This window comes from Ambystoma mexicanum, chromosome 1p (genome assembly GCF_040938575.1).
Source record: "Ambystoma mexicanum isolate Mex_15411 chromosome 1p, UKY_AmexF1_1, whole genome shotgun sequence".
Classification (NCBI taxonomy): Eukaryota; Metazoa; Chordata; class Amphibia; order Caudata; family Ambystomatidae; genus Ambystoma; species Ambystoma mexicanum.
The window spans coordinates 1274775239-1274798258 of NC_090921.1; the positions used below are offsets into that span (position 1 = coordinate 1274775239).

Consider the following 23020-nt stretch of genomic DNA (forward strand, 5'->3'; position numbering starts at 1 on the left):
GGACTGACTACTGTCTCCCAGAGCATGTAAAGTTAAATTGACTTTACTAGTCTTTTTAAATGTACAGACCCAACACACACTATCTTCCTTTAGAGTGCTGGAGGGGTTGCCTAGCATCCCCTGAGTCTAAACACTCCTGTAACAGTCAGATTTTCTACTTGAAATGGCTGATGGCAGTGGTTTTTAACAACTACCATGATTTTTCCCGACTGCGAACACTTGTAGCTAAAAATCGGGTCAGCCATGTTTTTCAATATGGCGCCCAAGACCTATCTGTAAAAACAGACTCTAGATGACTTTTTTCACTGTTTCTTTTAGAAAAGGTCCTTCTTGTCTTTAACTCTGCGCGCCAAACCAGGTTTGGTCCCTTTGTTCATTGGCCTTTGGTGGGCTTCAGTGCTGAAGCCCTTCTCTGGCGCCTGAGTGTCTGGGGTGGACAGGATGTGAGGGAGGTGCCCGAAACTCCCTGTGCTTAGTCTCCTAGGAGACCTGAGTGCACTCTGGCGTGATTGGCTGGCTGGCTGTCCTGCAAGGTCAGCCGCCCTGCTGTGTGAGTGACAGCCAGGCTGGAATGATGGGGGAAAACTGTTTAATAGCAGGCCTCTGGGACTTGGAAAGCAGAGTCGACCACTGGAACAAAAGAACCGAAGACGAGCTGAAGGAAGACGACTACTGCAACTCCTGGTCCACCGGTGAAGCCCTGCTGCAGGTCCGAATTTCCTGAAACTCCATCGACAGAGAAGCCCTTCATGGTTAACTTCTCCCCTTGATTTTGGTGGGAACAACCAACTCGCAAGTCACCTGGACACCATCCGTATACTGGTCGAATTTTCTTCAGAGTGCTGTTGAAAACCGGATAGCCAGTAGGAAGGATACCAGTTTGTGGTCTATAAGGCACTCCCACCTTAAACCGACGTTTTGGCAAGTTTATGGTCTCTTCCCTGGGCAGTGCTGGAACCTCCCGACGTCCTCCTTCTTGTCCCCATGACTGAAGCTCAGGAACAGCGAGATCTGCAGGAACTGCCAGGAACAACTTCCTCAGCTACAGCTCTTCTTCATTTAAAAGGTACTTTGCAAGTGCGGTCAAGAACTCAGTTCGGCCGCGGTGAAAGTTTGTGAAACTTTCCCAACTTTGAAGGCTTGTCCTTCCCTAAACCAACATCTAACTTTTCGTCTGACCAACTACTTCTAAAAACCGTGGCAAAGACTTAACCGTTTACTACCAGAACTGTGCTATCCTATCCAAGACTCTGAACCATTGACTTTGTCCCAGGCATATTGAATTGAATTGCTGGTTGTAGTGAACTGAAACTATTTGCCCTACCTCTGAAAGTATTTGTGCTTTTGATTCGTATAACCTTGTCTCTTTATGCCTTTTTTAATGTAACTGAAGTGCCATTTTCCTCCCACTGAACTTGTTCAGAAACTGATTGGTTGTGTATTGTAGTATATTAGATTGTGATATTGAGCTGCTCTTACTGCTGGAATGTTTTCCAACTGACTGTGTAAATAAATGTATATTCTTTTACCAAGAAACCTTGGGTAAGTGTTTGTTTGAACCACTGTGATTGCTGCCCCTTTGTGTAACCTCTTGTACTGCTCTCTTTACTCTTGAGATAAGTCTGGCTGCTCAGCCACTGCTACCACATTACTGTGTAGTACAGGATTGTACCAAAGGTGACATTGTACTTACACTTGTGGTCTTAATTGTGTGTAGTGTTCCCAAAGGGTACTGCATGTGATTCTGCCTAACATACGTTGACACACATGATCTAGTCGTGTCCTAAGACAAATCAATTGTGAACGGAAGTGTCAGGACACATTAATCTGGTACTGGGAGCCAACAGTCCAATGAAAGCTTCCGTCTTCACTATGGGGGATGACAAAGTGGTGTGCGACCTGCCGAAAGCAAATAAAGTCTACTGTCCAGAGGATGTATGATGGCGGAAAAGATGATTCGATGTGCTAGTGTCAGCAGGTCCTGGAGTAATCTTCTATCTGCTTTTGAACGGGTCATATACGATTGCAAAGAAGCTATTGATACATTAAAGGCAATCGGGATTCACTTTTTTGAGACGTATGGCTAACATGCTTGATGAACGTTAATAACAAGCTGAACAGAGGGGAGTCTGGGAAGCTGTCCTGTCCATATACTACTCTCTCCTTTTTTTAACCTTCTTTCTGTCATTCTGAAATGTATCAATTTGTTAATACATTTCGTTTATGTGATGCCCTCTTTTGTGTTAGTCGAAGATACTTGCAGAATGCAATTATTTTCTTTTAATCTCTTTTTCTCATTGTATAATACCCGTTATGACATTGAATATTGTTCTGGAGCCTTCTTGGAATTCTACATGTGGTATTTATCATTGCTGTCAAATAAACACTTTGAACTCGAGAAAAGTTAAACAAACAAGGACACAAAGTTGCATAAGACTTTTTATTCAGGTCATCGTGTAAACAGTACAAAATACAGAATCCCAAATCTGGGCACTACAACACTAAGCAAATAAAGACTTCATGGCCTCAACGTTGTGTTTGTGCTGATCGTCAGCCTTTTTCACGCTTTAGACTCCCCCTCTCGGGCCCCTGACTTTTTGACTCGTGTCTGGTTGAGAACAGACTGTTTTATTCAAGGGAAAGTCTGATCTCGAATAACGGAGAGACCTCCTCCCTGCTTATATCAACCAACCCCCTTCTAATCAGACAACCAGATAAGATTTCTATCCCTTTCCCAACCCTGAACAGCTCCACTCTTCTTCACCTGCCGCTCTGTTCCCTTTGTTTGACCCTTGTGCCTGTTCCTATCCAGTGACCCATAATGTCCCCAGAGCTCAGATACCCCTGTCAGGCCCCTGGTCCCTGTCAGTCAGCATGGCCCCTACCCTCTCTCTGTCCTCTTCCCTTTGAGATACAATTGGCTGCATTAGTTGCCTGGCCGGCCTTCCCACTGCCAGCCCAGAGCTGACCAACTGCTTGGCCCCTCTCCCAACTCTTTATCTCCAACATTCAACTTCAATAAGCTTTAACCAACTTATGCCATGGCTCTCTGTTGCTATTGCATCCCTGCCAGTGGAAAGACCTCTCTCTGGCCTCTAACCACCATGAACACTGTAGCATTTGGAATGTCCCTGACGCACTGCAACCACCTGCCATTATGCTGCAGCGTGCCAAGAAGAAAGCTCTGTCCACTGACGTGTGCAGTCCCGAGGCACCTTGATGTCTGATGACCAATCCGCAGACAGGGCGGGACCACTGGGATGGGGGCACAATAATGTCCTAATGGTCAGTGATGGGCAGACTGAGTAAGGCATCCACACCGGGTCCCTTTATTCCAATACCAGTTTCTATTGGCGTGTCCTTACACAGGGGCGTTGCTAGGGGGAGGCTAAGAGGGCTATAGCCCCTGATCTTTTGGTTGTAGCCCCGGATAGAATCTCAGGAGCTACAGCCAAAAGGCTAGCTATCCCCCAGTCCTGACAGTTCTGACATTAGCGTAGCCCCGGGTCTTTTCCAGACCTAGCAACTCCCCTGTCCTTACCTAAACGTTGACTGGCCTATACGGCAATCTGTAGATTTCATGGCAGTCCTGTGTTTCTCAAAAGCGGGTGCATTTCCTGCTCCGGCTGAACTGCTACACCCAACTGGCCTTTCAGAAGCACAGAGTTTGCAGTAGGCCGGGCCGCCTCGTGCTGCATTTCTGAGTCGTATGTGATGATGGGTAGGTAGAGCAAGCCATAGTGTTGCATTTTTGTAAGCTCAGTATGTGTCGGAGCGCCTCTGCCCCCTCGTTTTCAGAAGAAAAGTTAAGAAGCAGGTCCACTGGTGCCTAAAGCGTATGCCATTGTAGTTGCATTTTATTGTAATGTATTTATAAACCACTTTCGTCAAAACGCTGAACAACGACAGGCGGTACGCAATATGTAAGACAGTTCAAAACCAAAAGGGAGAACAATTGCATTTGAAAAGAAAGCAGATGAGCCTTGAGAGATGAGCAGAAAATAGAAAGAGCAGAGGAGGTGTTGTAATAGAAGTCTTGTCCTGTCCTGCTGGCCATGGATGCATGTTGGTAGAATGTTGGTGAGTGTTATGATTGGCAGCTCAGGAGACTGTTGGGTGAGTGTTATATTTGAGAGTTCCATGTGTGTCATTTGGGGGCCTGGGCTGGTGATGTGAGGATGGCCGGTGGGTGTACTGTGTGGTCTATGTCCTGTACCATAGCTGAAAGTAACTGGAACTGTACACATGTAAATACGTACAATGAAGATCCCTGCGACTACATCTGAGGCTCCACAGCTCGTCTGTTTGTGAGATTTTTCTTTGGTATCACAACGTCGAAGACGAAAACAAAGTGCACCCACTCACTACAAGTGACGAGGAAAGTCCAGGAGAGGACTGGAGTACCTTTCAAACAAAGTCAGGAGAGCTGTGGGGAGGCAAAGCAGCTGCAGCCAGTCACCCACCGTTCCCCCATTTCGTTACATACACCCGTCCCCACCCAGCGTGTGGACTAGATTGACTCTGTGTGCTCTCCGGGTGGTAGGGCCCCCATCAGAAGTGGTCACCCCAGAGCAAAGATCTGGTGAGAGTTGTAAAACATATGCCGGTCAGGAGAACAGCAGATGTTCCACTGAGGAGTGCGCAACCCGCCCGGCGTGCAAGGTTGAATTAAACACTTTTTGAAACGAAGTTGTCGTACCCGCACTATTTGTTAAGCACGCTCCTCATGAAATTCCCATGACAAAGCGTGTCTACAACTGCGGCGCCCATGGAGTGGTAAAGGGTCCGCCTAAGCAAACGAACATCAACAGGCCTTCCCATATGTTATGGCGTTATGCTCTATGCTTTCCCCTTATTGGGCCTTGGTCACGGGGTGCCATGGCGCGGGGTGCAGTGGCCTATCAGCAGCCTTACGTGGAGTGTAGGGTGGTGGCCATACCTGCCTACATTCCAAAATGAAAAACCCACAGATCTACGTCACCAGAATAGCCCCGCCTGCATGTTTGCAAGGTCACGCCCACACGTTGCAATATATTTAAGTTTGTTGTATGTGTTTAATAAACTAACAGGATTGTAATAAGCACCAAACGTGCAAAACATATTAAAGGATCCATCACAAATATATATGAATATATATATATATATATAGAGAGAGAGAGAGAGAGAGAGAGAGAGAGATATTCGAATGTGAACGTGTATATAAGCTGAGTGCATTATCAACGTGCTAATGAAATCTCACGAACAACCAACAATAGCTTTTTTTTATCCACATGTGGCATAGCACAAGTTTGCCATAGCAGAGGCTGTAATGTCTGCATTTCATTACAGTTAACTCGCTTTGAAGGCAAACATGAGGACATTTGGAGCAGCAAAGAACCATTCACTCCCATCAGATGTGCTGTTAGGAAGCGCCGACGGACACAGCGTTATTTGCCGGTATTGCATGCATGCAGGAAAGGGATCAAAGCACACAAATCTAGTGGAGACGCAGGGACGGCCGGAAAACCCGCAGACTCCTCGCTCTTCCCCAGAGATCCGGAGAAGTGTGTAAAAACCCGGAGTCTCTGGGTAAAACCGAGAGGTTAGGCAGGTATAGACTTGTGGCTGCACGGAGTCAGAGGAGCAAGGTGATGGCGTTCCCCATCCAGGGAGGAACGCAGCGCCGCCCGCTGGAGCAGCAGAGATCTCAGATGGGATGCACTTCTCGCAATAAATGATGACGTTGCACACGAACCCAACGGCATTGTGCTGCCGACACCATGGTAACGTCAGAGCGTCCATCGGAGGTACGAGGACTCAAAATGTGCTAGGGGAATGCACCATAAACGTGCCTATGTTTTGCACACCGGTGAAGTTTTTTTTTATTCTATGTGATTCACACATCTTAAGAACCAGGCACCACGCAGCGCTGTACAGAGAGTAATGCAGCGCTGAAGTAGTGGAATAATAAACGTTGAGGAATCAAATGATCACATTTAATCGACCGTTCAAGGGATTTTGATGTATCCGGCCTCCTGCAGGATCTACCCTGGGCCAGTAACAACAAGGAGCAGGAACCAGGCTGACCCAGGTAAGTAGAAAAAGGAAACAAGCTTTATTCTCTTGGTTACAGGTTCAGTATTGAATATAGGAGAGAGAGATCATAAGTAGCTTCTACCCTGGTTCCCTGCCCAGCTCCAAGTCCATAACCGTCTCTCCTGGAATCCCCAGGTGCCCCAACACTCCAAGCTCCCCTAGCATTCCAACACAGCTCTTACACTGACTCAGACCTCATTCATACATATGCAGGATACAACAGATTTTTTTCTGGGCAATCAAGGAAAGGGAATAGGCAACTGCTCCGCTGTTTTCAGTGTTTTTGGTCTACTTCGATGACGTTTTTGTTGTTGTTCTGAATCAGTTATTGTTTCTGGGCAAAGAGGCCAGACGCAATGATGATTTGTGTTCGTTGGAAGTAGAAGTTCAACAACTGGCAGTAGTACATGTTCAACTTGGTAATTTGTGTTGCTGCATTTTGTGCTCCTAGCATAACTTTGTATTATTTAGGTTTATGGACCACCATATGCAGCATGTAGAAGAAAGTGCTTCAGTGCCATTTGGGGAATATTACAATTCTAAATACATGCTTATTCAGCGCTTTTGGGGATGCGCATTATAGACGTGTTGGATATGCAAAGCATTGCACAAAATTAAATTGCAGAAGAATGTACACCATATTTATTAAAGCACAAGAACTTTTGGATGTTTTAGATGAAGCATCAGGGGAATGCTCAATCTAGTTAAGGCACGTGCAATTCATTTTGAAAAGGAAATGTTACACTGTGGTCTGTATGTATTAGTTCATCATACAATCCTATCTCTGCCATGAGGCTTGAGCGGAGTAGGAAGTGCGTTTTAAAAGTGATTTGGGGATTTAAGTCTTTCCTTGTGAGTTGTTGCGCCATTGTCATGTCAATGTTGCGTTGAATGTCGTGGCCTACCATTGGTTAACCATCAACTCGCGTTACCTCGCACCTGGCACCCTCATGTTGTGCGGTGGGCGAGGTCTGCTCGAGAGCATGTAGGGGGAAAAGAATGTGTCCGATTGTTTTAGGATTACTTATTGCTTTCATATAAGTCTGCACCTGTGTCTAGGTATTCAGGTGTTTTAGCACTTAGGGGATGGGGTGGGGGTGCATCCTGCTCCTATCACAAGGATATATTTGATTAACTGCACTGCCTCTTCAAAGGGAAATGTGAGCAATGTCAGTGGATTCGCAGAAATGTCGACGGACCTTTCTAAGGAGGTGATTGGGCGCATTGAGTAAGGCTTTGGACTGCCCCGTCAACGGAGTTCATGTGGGCGAATAAAATGAAGGTCTTAAATTTTGATGCATCTTGGGACATGTATATAGAAAGGTTGGCCAACCTGTACTTAGTTTCTGCATATAGATTTATAGCTAATATTGACAGTATTTTAGAATGTTTTACATTTTAGCTTTATTGTAATGTGCTGCCAGGAGCACCCCAACAGTTGAATTGGTCATGCTTTGTTGTCTTCTGTTGGGTGTATGGGGAGGTATGTGGTATATATATGCTGTGGTGCAGTGGGATGCGTGCTGTTTTTCTCTGGAATGGCTGTTGAGTAGTGAGGATTCAGTGCAGTGTTGGGAGGACTGAGAGTGGGGAGGTATTTTCTGTGGTATACATCTGGATGGGAATTGTTGAGTTGGGTGATGAGTGGAGTTGATTGCATGGTTTGAATCTTTGCGTGTGAGGGTGGAAGTTGACGGATTACGTACCTCCTTTTGTACTGCTGCTCTCGGATATGGGCAGCACCACCCTCTCTGTATGCTAGTGTGTGGACGTTGGTGGCTTGGTTCGTTTGCCTAGGTGCTGCATCCGTGAGGAGTGATGTACCCTGGTCTGGTGGTTGGGCAATCTGCGATTCAAAAGAAAGCCATGAAATTGACTGCAGGGAAGTAGAAATAGAAGAGCGGGAGAGAGAAGTAAGGCTACGAATAGAGGAGTTGGAAATGGAGGAGAGGGGTAGAGTTATAGCGGTGGGGAGACTAAGCAAGAGTGCAGAAGAATAATCGAGACACAAGAAAACCAGGGTGAAAATGAGAAGTTTAGTGGCATTGAATTGAAGGCAAGAAAATGACAGGCTTTCCAAATATTGTAGAGAGAAATAAGTAATGGCAAGCAAAGTTAGAAATGTGGGGGAGGGGAGGAAACGAAAGAGAAGAGTCCAAAATAACACCAATATGACAATCGTGCAGGGAATTTGGAATCAAGGAAGGGGAATAATAGATGGGAACAGGGGGGACTAGGAGGGAAGGTGAAAGCGGAAGGAAAGCAGAGAGTTTCTGTTTTTTAGGAATTGCGGTGTAGGAATGGAGAGCATCCAAGATGGAAAGTAGGCAGCCAGTGATCCTCGATTGGAGAGAGTAGGACGGAAAGTATAGAAAGATCTGAGCATCATCAGCATAAAAGGGGGAGTCGAAACCGAACCTCCAGGTGCCTGAATTTCCCTATGGTGACTCTGGTGCATCGGTGGGCACTTTTTCTGCGAAGCTTGAGACGGAGGATCACTGTCCTTCTCTCCATCGACTCTAAGATTGCAACCTCGTATTCAGGGGCTGTTAGACTGCGAATACTCCCTACCCTTCTGTGCTAGCAGCTGTCACTGAGAGTAACTGCATCCTATGCAAAGACTGTGAAATTCACAGAACCTGCCCTTCCCTGTGGGACAGTGAGCCTTAGGGTATCTTCCTCTTCTATGTGAACTGTGAGGGTATCTACCCTCCTGCACATTATCTATATGGGTATCTATCCTCTTCCACAGGGTCTGTAATAGGTATCTTTCCCACCATTACAGGATCCATACTCTACAGGGTCTGTAAGGGTATCTGCCTTTCTCTACAGGGTTTGTAAACCTTGAACGTCTATGTTTCCCTACAGGGCTGGGGGACTCTGATTAGCCTCCTTTCTAAGTAAAACTGTATGACAATAGTTATGCATCTCTAAAGATAGACAGGGAGGTCCTGCCCCTTCTTGCAGGGATGTCCAGACTGAGAGTATCGCCCTTTGCTGAAGGGTGTGCTAATGTGAGAGCCCTCACCGTTGCCTCCGGGGTCTGCTAAACTCAGAGTACCCGATTCTCTCTCCAGCTACCTTAACTGGTCACCTGCCCTTTTTTCTTTTTTTGCCATTTCTTGCATGACCATCACTTCATGTGTACTCCAAGAAGGCTGAGTTTTCTGTTGTGTCCACCGGGAAGGGGTTTGAGCAGCAATGGTCCAGTTTAGTCCTCTCGCGGATTACGGGCATGTGAACATGCACAGGAACCTGGTAACTCTTCCTCTCGACTCTCCTCACTGAGAATCGTGGAGAGCCGTCAGCCAACCATTGTCAATTGTCCAGATGAAGAGCCACTGTTCGTACCTTGAACTTTGCCTCTCCACATTGCCCAAGACTTCCTCTTCAGCTCTCTTCATGGAGTCACTTTTGAAACCATCCTCACCACCTTTCCCCGTTGAGTTCTGGCCCAGCCTTCGCAGGAACTCCTATCAATGTCAAGACTTCTAGCAATGACGTAGTGCAAATAAACAGTTTCTCGAGGGCCAGTGTGTCAGGTTCGTGCTTATAGAAGGTCATAGCTCTTCTTGGCCCACACTTGTATACATTCCAACTCCGGCAAAGGTTGACCTCCACCGATCAATGGAGCACAAGTTAATGCATTCAGAGTAACATAGCAAGAGGATCAAATATGTAAATTCACTCCCCGTCTAGCACTCCTTTCCCATGTTTTCCGCCATGCAACAGGATCCGTCTCTACATACCCATCAGGATCAGAAAACCTACATTTTTAAACTTTTTTTGTTAACCATATCTTCAGGTGTGTCACACATGATGCGATTGCCCGTCAAGCCATGGCCATGCTACAATACCATTGGACAATGGTCCAACCACGTGTGAATCAGCACTTCAAACTGACCACCTCTAAATTACACTACCTATATCCATCTCCTAAAGAAAACAAAATAAATGTCTAGGTTGAGCACAAACAGCTGGGGGTCTGGATACACTGAGTGATGAGCTTTCTTTTGCGTGTACTTGACTTACATATCTAGGAGAATGGGAGTCTGTATGAAGGAGGGGTGGTACACCAGACGGCAGATCTGGGGACTGACCAAAGCTAGTCAGGTAATCTCTACCATCTGGATCCAGGCAATGAAAGCAGCCCACCATCAACATGAGATGCAGCACAGGCATGACGTGCTTGAATTGCTGCTTGACACGCGGGCCTACATGCCTGCCTGCTCGCTGCAGCCATCTGGTTATACATCTATTTGTATATCATTCAAAAACGTTTCCAGTTGCAAGATCTTCCCTGATTGATCCTATACTGCTCTTGCCAATTGCTGCCTGTTGATCTTTTATTGATCCTGGCAATCATCTTTTATTGTACCAATTGGCTTCTATTGATTGCCACTTATTTTGTTGCTCCTTTTGATCCGGCTGATTATCTCCTATTGATCATACCAATTGCCTTCTACTGATCGCATTCTATTAATCGCTACTTATTGATTTCACTAATTATTGCTGATTAATGGCACCATTTGACTTTTATTGGTGGCCTCCTGTTGATTTCTAAATAGTGATTGTACTAATTGCTTCCCGTTGATCCTGCCAATTGCCTGCTACTGATGACCATTTATTGATTGCCTCCCATTGGTTGTCCATTACTCACCTCACATTGATTCTCACACTCGACTAGCCTTTATTGATCCTAGTCTCGCTTCCATCAATGCTATCCATTTTCTACTATTGATTGCTTCTTACTAACTTTCTTCCTTCAAACCTATTGATCACCTTTCATTGACATTGATCCTGTCAATTAACTACTATGGATTTCCTTCTTTTCATCATTTTCTCACCTTCCAGTTCCATTGATCCTACCAATTGACTCCTATTGACTGCCTATCATTAATATTACTGATCATCTGTTAGTCTTCATATTCGTCCTGATGGACCCCAGTGATTGCCTCCTATTGATGACCTTACACTGATCTTATTATTCACCCTCTAGTGATCCAACCCATTGCCTACTATTGATTGCCTCCTACCAATGTATTCCTACTGATCTCCTCCTACTGAGATATTATTGACCAGAGGAGGCAGTAGCACTAGCAATGATTTGATTACACAAAGGCATACTGTCCCTTGAAAGCCCACAATATATTTACAGTTAATAAAAACACTACATTTCACCAATAGGGAAGATGATGCACGAGAAGTGGTGAACTCTGGGGAGATAATGTGATGACATTCGGCTCATATTTAATGATCTGTGTATATTGCTGGTTGTATCTCTTTCCAAACAAATGCTTTGCTCCTAACTTTAACTTGCCACTGTGCATAGTTTAGGATCCTATTTTTCAGAAATATCACTGCGAGGGGTGATCTGTTAGGATTGCTGTCTGGTAGAAGTGGAGATCTCTCTTCCTAATAATCACTTGTAAACGAATCCATTGTGTGCATGAAACACACCTACTGTAGCAAGCACGTGTAGTCTCTTGTTGTTTTGGGACAGCCATGGCATGTTCCTGAAGTACAAATGTTTATGGGTTTATGCCAGCATTCTGCGCTCACCAAAAGTGTTATAAGTGTTTTTGACAAATTTAAACTATTGCAGTAAATACAATGCAGTGGGATTAGGTTTCAAGCTCAAAATGCTCGGGGTGGTTTTCCAATTACTCCGAACGGTAATAACACATTGTAAAGGGTAAGCCTTTCTAGTGTTTGTCGTCTTTCAGTATATGAAAACTTTTGTGTTACGGACTTACCCTACTCGTAGCCTGACAACATGCTGCACACACAGTACCAATTATTGGTGAGTTTCATTAACCATACTTACTATTAAACGATGGATGGGCTCAGTTTCCAGAACTAAAGATATGCCACGAGCCAAGCCCAGCTTTTAGATATAAAACCACAGCAACACCTAATGGATTGATGCTCCAATAAGGTTGATGCTATAATAGGACACCTGCATGGGTGTGATGAGCTAATTTAGAAATGCACACATATAATGCACAATGTGAAATTTAGTTTGGCTTGAACAGAGTATTTTGGGTCCTACACGAAATCCGCACTTTGCATGATGCCTAAGCAGGGCTTAACAGATGGTAAAGCAGGTCTCTGTAGTACTATTATTTGAATGTACCTCAACTTCAATGTTCTTTTGTTTGTCCCTTTCTTTCTGCCAATCTACCTTATGTTATAATTTGCAATCTATGCCATATGATTTGGAAATGTTTCACACTAATACCAGCCTTGAGAAAGACCAGAGGTCGAAACACGTGTTGGCTGGACTGTACTTGTGCCAATTAAATATTTGGAGTTTGAAACCGAAACCCACTGCATTGTATTTACTGCAATGGTTTAAAATTGTCAAAAAAACGTATAGCACATTTGGTGAGCGCAGAAAGCTGGCATGAACCCATAAACTTGTAAATGTCCATTGGGTCTAGGGTAAGACCCAATCTCACCAGTTTGGCAGCACACCTGCACAGTATATCCATGCATGTTTGGGCTTGGGCGCCCTTGCAGGCGGTTTACCCTTAGATCTGTTACCTGAAGTACAAAGGGGTCGCACTCTGTACTGGATTCATTGATGTGCTTAGAAAGAAAGCAAAGCTCTACAGATTCCTACTTTTGCACATGCTTTAAAAACTCAGGCTGTGCTGATATTGGCACCCTTTTATAAATCTCAATGCATACGTGTGCACAGGTCAGGGATAGCTAGACCCAGGTGTATGCATCCATTCACTGAATAATCCAAGGCCTGGCAATGTCTGAGGGTAGGGGCCTGCTCTAGAACATTGGGGCACCACAATCCTGTGAGACGCCCGCCTTACTTCTGGAAAACAGAATCCCGGCGCGTGGGTGCCCCAACACCTGCAACAAGCAAATCCCAATACTGTGCACCCACCAAACACCGAGCGAGCCTCGCCTGAATGTACCAGCAGTGCAAATATACCAGCCCTGAAGAAGCGCCTCTGCATGCCGCGAAGTGTCTGTGGACTTCTTGACTACTTGCTGTCTGCCACCTGTGAGGGGTTTTCCTCGGGATTCTGCCCACTACTACAAAGCTGCAAGGCACAAGCGTATGACGTCAAAACCGCACAAATGATTTCTTTCCGACCCATTGGCTCAGCCTGTGTGTTCCACCCTTTCTGACACTTCCGTGTAGGGGACAGGAGAGCAGGCATGTTTGAGATAACAAGAGAACAGGATTTTGCAGCCTTGATGCAACCTTTGGCGAGTTCTTAAATTGCAGCTGTTTGTAAATTGTTATGCGTGCTTAGGGCTGTGGAGGTAGGTGCTCTCTCACTGAGCTTGAGACAACACCACTGTGGCTCGGGTTGCTACCCCAACACAATAGTTTCTAATTTAAAAATCAGCTGACTGCTGATTATCCATCCTTGGTGGATAGAACGCGGCCACCTTCCTTGTCACACATTTCATGCTTAGAGCAGTGCTTTGTGGTGGTGCCAACGGCATCACATCAGGCATGAATAAGACCTGACTCCGTCAAGCAGCCCTCTGGTGGGGCAACATCCTACGCCTTGGAGCCCTGCAGAGCTACTGCCTGGCCTGTGTCAACCAGGCGCAGTCCTAGGCACAGTGTCGGCCACCTCCTTCTTTGTCACAGGGCTGGTTTGCTGGTTGGATGGCCATACCGAGACCACGCTGGTGCCCCATGATGGTAATGTACTGGCACCCTACGTGGTAGTCCCCAAAATGTCCTCACTGTACAAATGTCCCTGCTCCACCCCACACTTTTTTAAGATTTCACTCTGTTCGAAGTCCAATAGTAGGAACGTCAATGTGATTCTGGTCGACGTCATTATTTTGCAGCAAAGGTTTAGAACTCCTTGGGTGCTGGCTCCTAGTTGCAGGCCATCGGGCCATGCCTCGCTCTATCGCTTCAAGATCCAGGGCCATGTGCCTGACACGTCGTAGGGATGCTGAGAGCGAGCACGGGCCTTGCTGTAAGGTAACCCCTTCTTCAGCAGAACACCCCTAAATGTAGAACCACTTGGAAGTGGAACAAAGGTGCTTGTTCATTAAATCACTGCTAAGACGTTTTATTGAGTTAAGCGATCACTCGTGTGAGTGTGCGTGGGGCGCGCGCGCGCGCAACCTGAGGTGAGAGAAGCAGCCAATGGCAAGCAATGCAGATGAAGATGGCGCCAATATTGTGAGCCAGCCCCACAGAATGCGATCACCGCAATGGGAGCCAAGGATTGGCCTGTTTTCTCTGGTAGTAAACTGACCACGGTCTAACCTGGTGTGAGACAGACATTGAACTGGGAGTAAAAAAGGCCAACATCCTTTGGAAGTACGTACCCTGGATACCAGAAAGAAGGTTGCATTTAATGATATAACCGTGAGTGGGCGCGCATGGTCAAAGCTGAGGGAAAGCACTCCAAAACACAGAGAATACATATTTAGTATAGGAACACTTCGCCCCCTGTTATTAAGCATTTTTCAAAGTGCGGTGTGTGTGTGTGGAGCTAAATGACACTTTTTTTTAACAGGGCTCTTTCGCATTAGCAAGTTCATGCGCCTGATTTACTCTTGCAGCTGTGGACAAAATTAGCTTTTTTTCCCCCTCCCTGGAGCACGAGAACAAAATAAAACCTCGTGCGACAGGTCAGAGGCTCAACTAGCACATGGCTTGTTTCTCTACGTTCCTTTTGTTCATTGGGCCATTAGGCCTTAAAATCCACTTGCTTCATAATGACCTGCCTGCCAACCCGTCTGCCGGTGCCACCGCCGACTAAGCAGAAGGCCTCGGCGGGGACATCCACCGTGCATCATGCCTCGATACCACCGGCACGGGAGCCGGGGCAGGGTGAGGAAGCGGGCGAGTGCGGGTAAGGAAAACTGCAGGGGGGAAGTCTGCAACCAGCTCCTGAGTTCCACGAGCCTATAGGCTATCCTGCCCATTCAGATCCCTGAGCCTCCACCACCGCCCCCTCCACCCCCTTCTCCATCTTCACTCCATTTTAGCCTCAGGCCCCACCCTCTTGCCTTATTTGCTCGATTTTGTTATCCATGGTCTCTGGCTAAGCGCACCCGCCATTAAAATGCCGAGCACTGTGGACGCTAATGGCCACCGCCCGCCGAAAGCAACCGGAGAGGGGCAAGAAGGATGTGCACAGCATCCCCGCTAAAGGTTGACAACACAATGCGAGAGCACTACTAGGTGCGCAGCAGGGCATACCAGAGCGCTGCAGAGGGAAATGCGTATATAATAGTCAGATCTATTGGCTATGGCACCAGGGGTGGACTGGAAACCAGAGACCCTGGAAATCATGTTCAAAGTGGCCCCATATTACATATTGTCAGCAAACCCAACCCTTTTCCTATGAGAAAATCTGGAAATGCCACACAGGAGGTCTAGAGTGCAGAGGCCTACTGGGAAATCTCCAGAGTTCCCGCCCTATAGGCCAGTCCACCCCTGTATGGCACTTGCTCCAGTCCTGCCCTGGAGTTACTAGGCATATACAGTCCTGAATCCCTTAGGCGAGCATCATTCATTTGTATAGTGTGGTGCGCTGGAAGGGTCTGTGGATGTTAGACATTTATGCAAGTCCACCCCTGCTACATTCCATTATGCATTAGCTACCCTGTGTAAAAAAAGCTCAAGAAACGAACACAATGAAGGTACAATTACAATACATCCGATTGCATACGGAGGAACAATCTAATATCAATTAGGCATGCACACTTCACCTACAAAACCCAAGAAACCCACCCGTATGACCCTCTTCAATTAGCAGCCCCTCGCCGGGAGCGAGCCTCTGCACAGAGGACCTTCGTAGAAGCCGCATCTCTCTATGCATGCAGTCTTATTCTGCCAAGCCTTGATTAAAAGAGCAGGGCTTGCAACCCGACCCCTGGCGGCTCCATCACAGGTCTGTGTTCCTCCTGAAGGGTTGTCACCATGTCCAAGTCCGAGGGATTTTTCTGGGGGCCTTTCTGCCGGAAGGGTCCGGTATGCAGAGATACTTGAAGCCACTGGCTCAGACATGTAGGCACTGCAGACCCCCCCACCCCACCCCAAGGATTGTGTCACCTTCGCTGAGGCATGAAAAGGGGGTCCATATTCCTGATCAGTGCATCACGTGGGGCCCCCCTCGGCAGTTGGCTTCTTTCGTCTTCGCAGAGAAAGTGGCCTTCTCGAATGTTCAGGAACGTCAGCCGAACAGGCATGCGCGGCCTCCCTCCGTGGCTAGGTGGTTGATACTAGGAAAAGAGAAAGAAGCAAATTATTCAGGGTCATGCCTCGTTAGCCACCATAAAAAGAACACATTTTCTTGGCTAATTTCTGAGAATACCAAGGTGTCTGCTTTCTAGTTCAAAACTCGGACTGGACGGATCGTCTAGCAGTCAGTTCCGCTCTGCCCCGTGCTTCATAAAGCTAGTTCTACAATGAAAACCATTTGATCTAAGGTTAAGTTGGAATCCTTTCTCACCTTTAAGAAAAAATGTGTTTTTCACTGCTCATGGGTTATGGCCTACCGATGGACCACCAGGCCAGAGGAGAAAATCTACACAACGTTCTGATCCCCAGCCAGCTGAAAAGAAGGAATACGCGAGGCCATGAAGAGTGAACTGGAGATGGGCTTCCATCCACAGTTCCTGAGCTACTTTGGCCCTGGATTAGAGGATGAAGTAGGTGTCCCACTGCCTGTGGGATGACTGAGGTCAGTATTGAAAAGCTATCATAAATAACCCCTTACTAACCTTTTATTTCCCCCCCACCAACCCCCAGGGTCGGTCTGGCGCAAAAAATTGGCTCGGGCACCCATGAAAAAGTCTCCCACCATAGCAAACAAAATAGTAGTCACAAGGGAGTTTTTGTTAAAAGTAGCACATTTTAAAGACTATTTCCTCAAAACTACTAGCTGCATAGCGAAGTAACACACCCAACGGGCCCACTTTGACCCCCAGAACTGGCCCACTTGCACCAAAGAAACGGTCCCACAATAGAATGTTGGGGTTGCATTTCAGGCAATGCCCTATATGCCTGTCCGAGTCTGGACTTCCCCCGCAAAGACGCCCCATCACAGCATACATATCAACTGTTGCAGATAGTGAACCTTACTCCTACAAAAAAGGCAAAATAATTCATCCTGTAATCAGGCTGATTACCACATCTTCTGCAGATCCCTCCTGGCCATGGCCTACTTTAGGGTCTCGACGACATTGTGTGGGGACATGAATTAATTCATGTTTAACATTGCACTTACTGCCCATCACTGGATCTAATACAAGAGCTTAAATAAAGACCATATACACGGCACACTTTTAAGGCATCCGTAGCAGACAGCCCGTGCAAATTCCAAACTGAAATAATAAACTTAATTAGCACCCAGCACAGGTGCGGCAGCCAATCGGGTTGCTCAGAGCGGGGGCTGAATCTCATGATCGAAGTCCTTGTTCTGAGCAAGCTCACTGCTGCACGCGCCTGCCCTCAATCCTGCCTCCCCCAGCCTGACATCCTCGCTGCTTCCCTCCTCTCTTCCTATCTCCATCCCAGCTCCCACTTCCTGTTGTGCACTGTGGAGCCTTCGCACCTCTCCTCACATGTCCCAGGCCACCATGAAAATGGAATGTGGGCTCTGTTTGGAGCCTCGCTTCCATTTCCATGGCGGCCATGTTGGATAAGTATTTGTTTGAAAACAGAACGCACGCTCGTTTCGACCCATTGTTTCATACACATTATATTAGCACTCTTGGATATAAACCTGGTGCGCGAATAGCTTGTTAGCTTGCTACGCTCAGGCCTATTAACTTGGGCGCTGACCATTACCACGTGGTACAACCCTGGGAGCCAGTGATTATTGCATAATTAAGGTTCTAGAAGCGAAGAGTCCACCAGCTGAGCTCAGACTTGTTTGGCCACTGCATTATTTCCCAAAACAAGGTTCAGCTTAGCATTGCCATTCCTCAGCACATCCCAAGTCCCAATGCACAGCTCGAGCAAAGGAGATTGACCTGCATGACGCTTCCAAGCTGCTTCACTGAGTCCAAACCTCAAATAGACCCCTTGAGTGGGCACCAATGTACCCTCTAATTTATTTTCTCTACGTGCGGAAATGGTTTGCTTTAGACGTTGTCTTTCATGTGCGCACCTAACAAGGTGTGAGACTTTGTTATGCAAAGTTGGTGCGCTATCCACGCTGAGGAGAGTGTAAAGGGAATTTCCCCTTCCAAATCACTGCAATTATTTACAAATGAGTGTAAAAGGTGCATCTTACAGCACTATTTCTAAATATTTTTTCTAAAATAATCAAATGTTTTATATGCAGTTCTAAGAGAAGTCATAAACCAATCCAAACGTTCACGATCTGATGGTCTCTGGAGAAAAAAAAGTACCCATATGCAGTGAAAAATACATGTACCAAAAGAAAGCATTGTAAACAATGGGTTTAGTTGTGGTTCTTCATTTAACGAGCTGCAAACCCTGCTCAGAGGCAATCGAACATGTTTTCTGCTACTGGGGGAAACCATTTGTGTGCTACAAAGAACAAATATTGCTTACAACTAATTTTCCCGGGAAAGAATTTAGACATGATATGTTATTTGCCAGACAGAATAATCACATCCAAAAATGGTGTGTCAGAAAATTTGCCAATGAGAGTTCATGTGTTACTAGAACTAAGTAATTCAAGGGCCAGAAGAGAATGCCTTTCATAATTTGTATCAAGAGAATAATTGCATCAGCGCATGATGGTCTGAATGACTGTGCCACTGCTTGCCATCACCTTTACACAGCCCTCAGACCAGAGCCAAAGTCAACACAAACTTATAACTAGACCTGATAAGAGCCGCAGCTGCCAAGTTTGTTGCACAAAAACAAGCAACTAGTTATAACAACAAAATGAGTAAAACTATGGCCAAAAAAATCAGGAAACAAATGGACAGATGCATACCCCGCCCCCAGTTTCCGCCCACAAAGTTCCACTGATATTTTCAGATCAGTGGAGCAGACGCACAGGTAGGAACTTTTATCATATTACTGTCTGATCTGAAGAGAAACTTTGAGGGAAATAACATATTTTAATGTAAAGAAGCTTAGATTAAACATGATATGTTCAACTATTCAACTGTTCAACTGTTAAAATAGATTTCCACTTGCCTAAAAAGTATCCCCATTGGCAACGCAAATTACTTTGTACCCCCTCAGACATCATGTAACTCCAAACATAAAACACAGGGTGTAAACACTTATTAAAGCACTGTTTGTCGCCCTGTCATAGAATGGGAAATGACTGGGTACACACACCCCTGCCTAAACAAATTGAATTTAAGGAGGACCTTTAAAATAAATCAGAGCTTTGATTTATAGGTTAATAGCAGCACTAAGAGGTATAACCGATAAGTGCGTTCTCCTGCAATGAATTGTTGTCAGTTAAACAAGATGATGGGGATATTGCATGCCCTAAACTGTGAGTACATGATTCTATTAAAAAGCTCCCCTCGTCTGAACTCAGACAAGAAACAGGAGGTACAGTTTCCTCGACTGTTACTAGAGGTTTTTGCCATTTAACTCCAACAAGCAGCACATTTCCTTCATTGTACTGCTGAAACATTTGACTTTTTTTAAGTGGCTCATTTGGGACTCACCTCCAAGGAATGTATTCCTTTGTCTCCCAGGCTCCTGTGCTCCATGGGACTTCATCACTTCAAGGGCCACCACCTCCCCACTGCGGAGCATTTCACTTACTCAAGGAGGGAACTTTCCGGATGGGTCAGTGGCAAGATAACTTCAGAAATTCACACTTTTAGCATTAAGGATCCTCAAACAAAGGCAGCCATCTCGTCCCAGGCCCTCTTCTAGCACTTGCCCCGTTCCGTTCCCACAAAAACTCATTTAGAATACACTGGTGTGGGCTTTCTGTCAACCAGAAATCTCTAGAACTGCAACCATTGCTGGTATGATGGCCAAGGTACCTTTGTGTCGATTTGGAAACTGCAAGCACTCCAAAATGTGCATGTTACACATGATGACAGATTGAAAGGGCTAACTGCAAGCATTCCAAAAGGTGAATATTATACAGGATGACAGATTCAAAGGGCTAACTGCAAGCATTCCAAAAGGTGAATATTATACAGGATGACAGAACCAAAGGGCTAACTGCAAACACTCCAAAATGTGCATGTTAAACATGATGGCAGAAGCCAAGGGCTAACTGCAAGCATTTCAAAAGGTGAATATTATACAGGATGACAGAACCAAAGGGCTAACTGCAAGCACTCCAAAATGTGCATGTTAAACATGATGGCAGAAGCCAAGGGCTAACTGCAAGCACTCCAAAAGGTGAATATTATACAGGATGACAGATTCAAAGGGCTAACTGCAAGCATTCCAAAAGGTGAATATTATACAGGATGACAGATTCAAAGGGCTAACTGCAAGCATTCCAAAAGGTGAATATTATACAGGATGACAGAACCAAAGGGCTAACTGCAAACACTCCAAAATGTGTATATTACACATGATGACAGATTGAAAGGGCTAACTGCAAGCACTTCAAAATATGAATATTATACATGGTGACATATTCAAAGGGCTAATTGCAAGCACTCCAAAATGTGCATGTTAAACATGATGGTAGAAGCCAAGGGCTAACTGCAAGCATTCCAAAAGGTGAATATTATACAGGATGACAGATTCAAAGGGCTAACTGCAAGCACTCCAAAATGTGCATGTTAAACATGACGGCAGAAGCCAAGGGCTAACTGCAAGCACTCCAAAAGGTGAATATTATACAGGATGACAGATTCAAAGGGCTAACTGCAAGCATTCCAAAAGGTGAATATTATACAGGATGACAGAATCCAAGGGCTAACTGCAAGCATTCCAAAAGGTGAATATTATACAGGATGACAGAACCAAAAGGCTAACTGCAAGCACTCCAAAATGTGCATGTTAAACATGATGGTAGAAGCCAAGGGCTAACTGCAAGCATTCCAAAAGGTGAATATTATACAGGATGACAGAACCAAAGGGCTAACTGCAAGCACTCCAAAATGTGCATGTTAAACATGATGGCAGAAGCCAAGGGCTAACTGCAAGCATTCCAAAAGGTGAATATTATGCAGGATGACAGAACCAAAGGGCTAACTGCAAGCACTCCAAAATGTGCATGTTAAACATGATGGCAGAAGCCAAGGGCTAACTGCAAGCATTCCAAAAGGTGAATATTATACAGGATGACAGAACCAAAGGGCTAACTGCAAGCACTCCAACATGTGAATATTATACATGGTGACATATTCAAAGGGCTAATTGCAAGCACTCCAAAATGTGCATGTTAAACATGATGGCAGAAGCCAAGGGCTAACTGCAAGCATTCCAAAAGGTGAATATTATACAGGATGACAGATTCAAAGGGCTAACTGCAAGCACTTCAAAATGTGCATGTTAAACATGATGGCAGAAGCCAAGGGCTAACTGCAAGCATTCCAAAATGTGCATGTTAAACATGATGGCAGAAGCCAAGGGCTAACTGCAAGCATTCCAAAAGGTGAATATTATACATGGTGACATATTCAAAGGGCTAATTGCAAGCACTCCAAAATGTGCATGTTAAACATGATGGCAGAAGCCAAGGGCTAACTGCAAGCATTCCAAAAGGTGAATATTATACAGGATGACAGAACCAAAGGGCTAACTGCAAGCACTCCAAAATGTGCATGTTAAACATGATGGCAGAAGCCAAGGGCTAACTGCAAGCATTCCAAAAGGTGAATATTATACAGGATGAAAGAACCAAAGGGCTAACTGCAAGCACTCCAAAATGTGCATGTTAAACATGATGGCAGAAGCCAAGGGCTAACTGCAAGCATTCCAAAAGGTGAATATTATACAGGATGACAGAACCAAAGGGCTAACTGCAAGCACTCCAAAATGTGCATGTTAAACATGATGGCAGAAGCCAAGGGCTAACTCCAAGCATTCCAAAAGGTGAATATTATACAGGATGACAGAACCAAAGGGCTAACTGCAAGCACTCCAAAATGTGCATGTTAAACATGATGGCAGAAGCCAAGGGCTAACTGCAAGCATTCCAAAAGGTGAATATTATACAGGATGACAGAACCAAAGGGCTTACTGCAAGCACTCCAAAATGTGCATGTTAAACATGATGGCAGAAGCCAAGGGCTAACTGCAAGCATTCCAAAAGGTGTATATTATACAGGATGACAGATTCAAAGGGCTAACTACAAGCATTCCAAAAGGTGCATGTTAAACATGATGGCAGAAGCCAAGGGCTAACTGCAAGCATTCCAAAATGTGCATGTTAAACATGATGGCAGAAGCCAAGGGCTAACTGCAAGCACTCCAAAATGTGCATGTTAAACATGATGGCAAAAGCCAAGGGCTAACTGCAAGCATTCCAAAAGGTGAATATTATCCAGGATGACAGAACCAAAGGGCTAACTGCAAGCACTCCAAAATGTGCATGTTAAAAATGATGGCAGAAGCCAAGGGCTAACTGCAAGCATTCCAAAATGTGCATGTTAAACATGATGGCAGAAGCCAAGGGCTAACTGCAAGCATTCCAAAAGGTGAATATTATACAGGATGACAGAACCAAAGGGCTAACTGCAAGCACTCCAAAATGTGCATGTTAAACATGATGGCAGAAGCCAAGGGCTAACTGCAAGCACTCCAAAATGTGCATGTTAAACATGATGGCAGAAGCCAAGGGCTAACTGCAAGCATTCCAAAATGTGAATATTATACAGGATGACAGAACCAAAGGGCTAACTGCAAGCACTCCAAAATGTGCATGTTAAACATGATGGCAGAAGCCAAGGGCTAACTGCAAGCATTCCAAAATGTGAATATTATACAGGATGACAGAACCAAAGGGCTAATTGCAAGCACTCCACAATGTGCATGTTACACAGGATTAAAGAGCTAACTGCAAGCACTCCCTTGGAT

At 45.5% G+C, this 23020-nt stretch overlaps 1 protein-coding gene across 1 annotated transcript in view; it reads right to left on the reverse strand.

Moving 5' to 3' along the window:
- Positions 1-14108: 14108 nt before the first annotated feature.
- LOC138452858 (insulin-like growth factor III) overlaps positions 14109-23020 on the reverse strand; it is a 71264-nt gene continuing 62352 nt past the window's right edge. Inside the window, exon 4 of the mRNA XM_069605206.1 lies at positions 14109-16305. Coding sequence (XP_069461307.1) covers positions 16292-16305 — 14 coding nt within the window. The 3' untranslated portion in view covers positions 14109-16291. The remainder of the gene's footprint in view (positions 16306-23020) is intronic.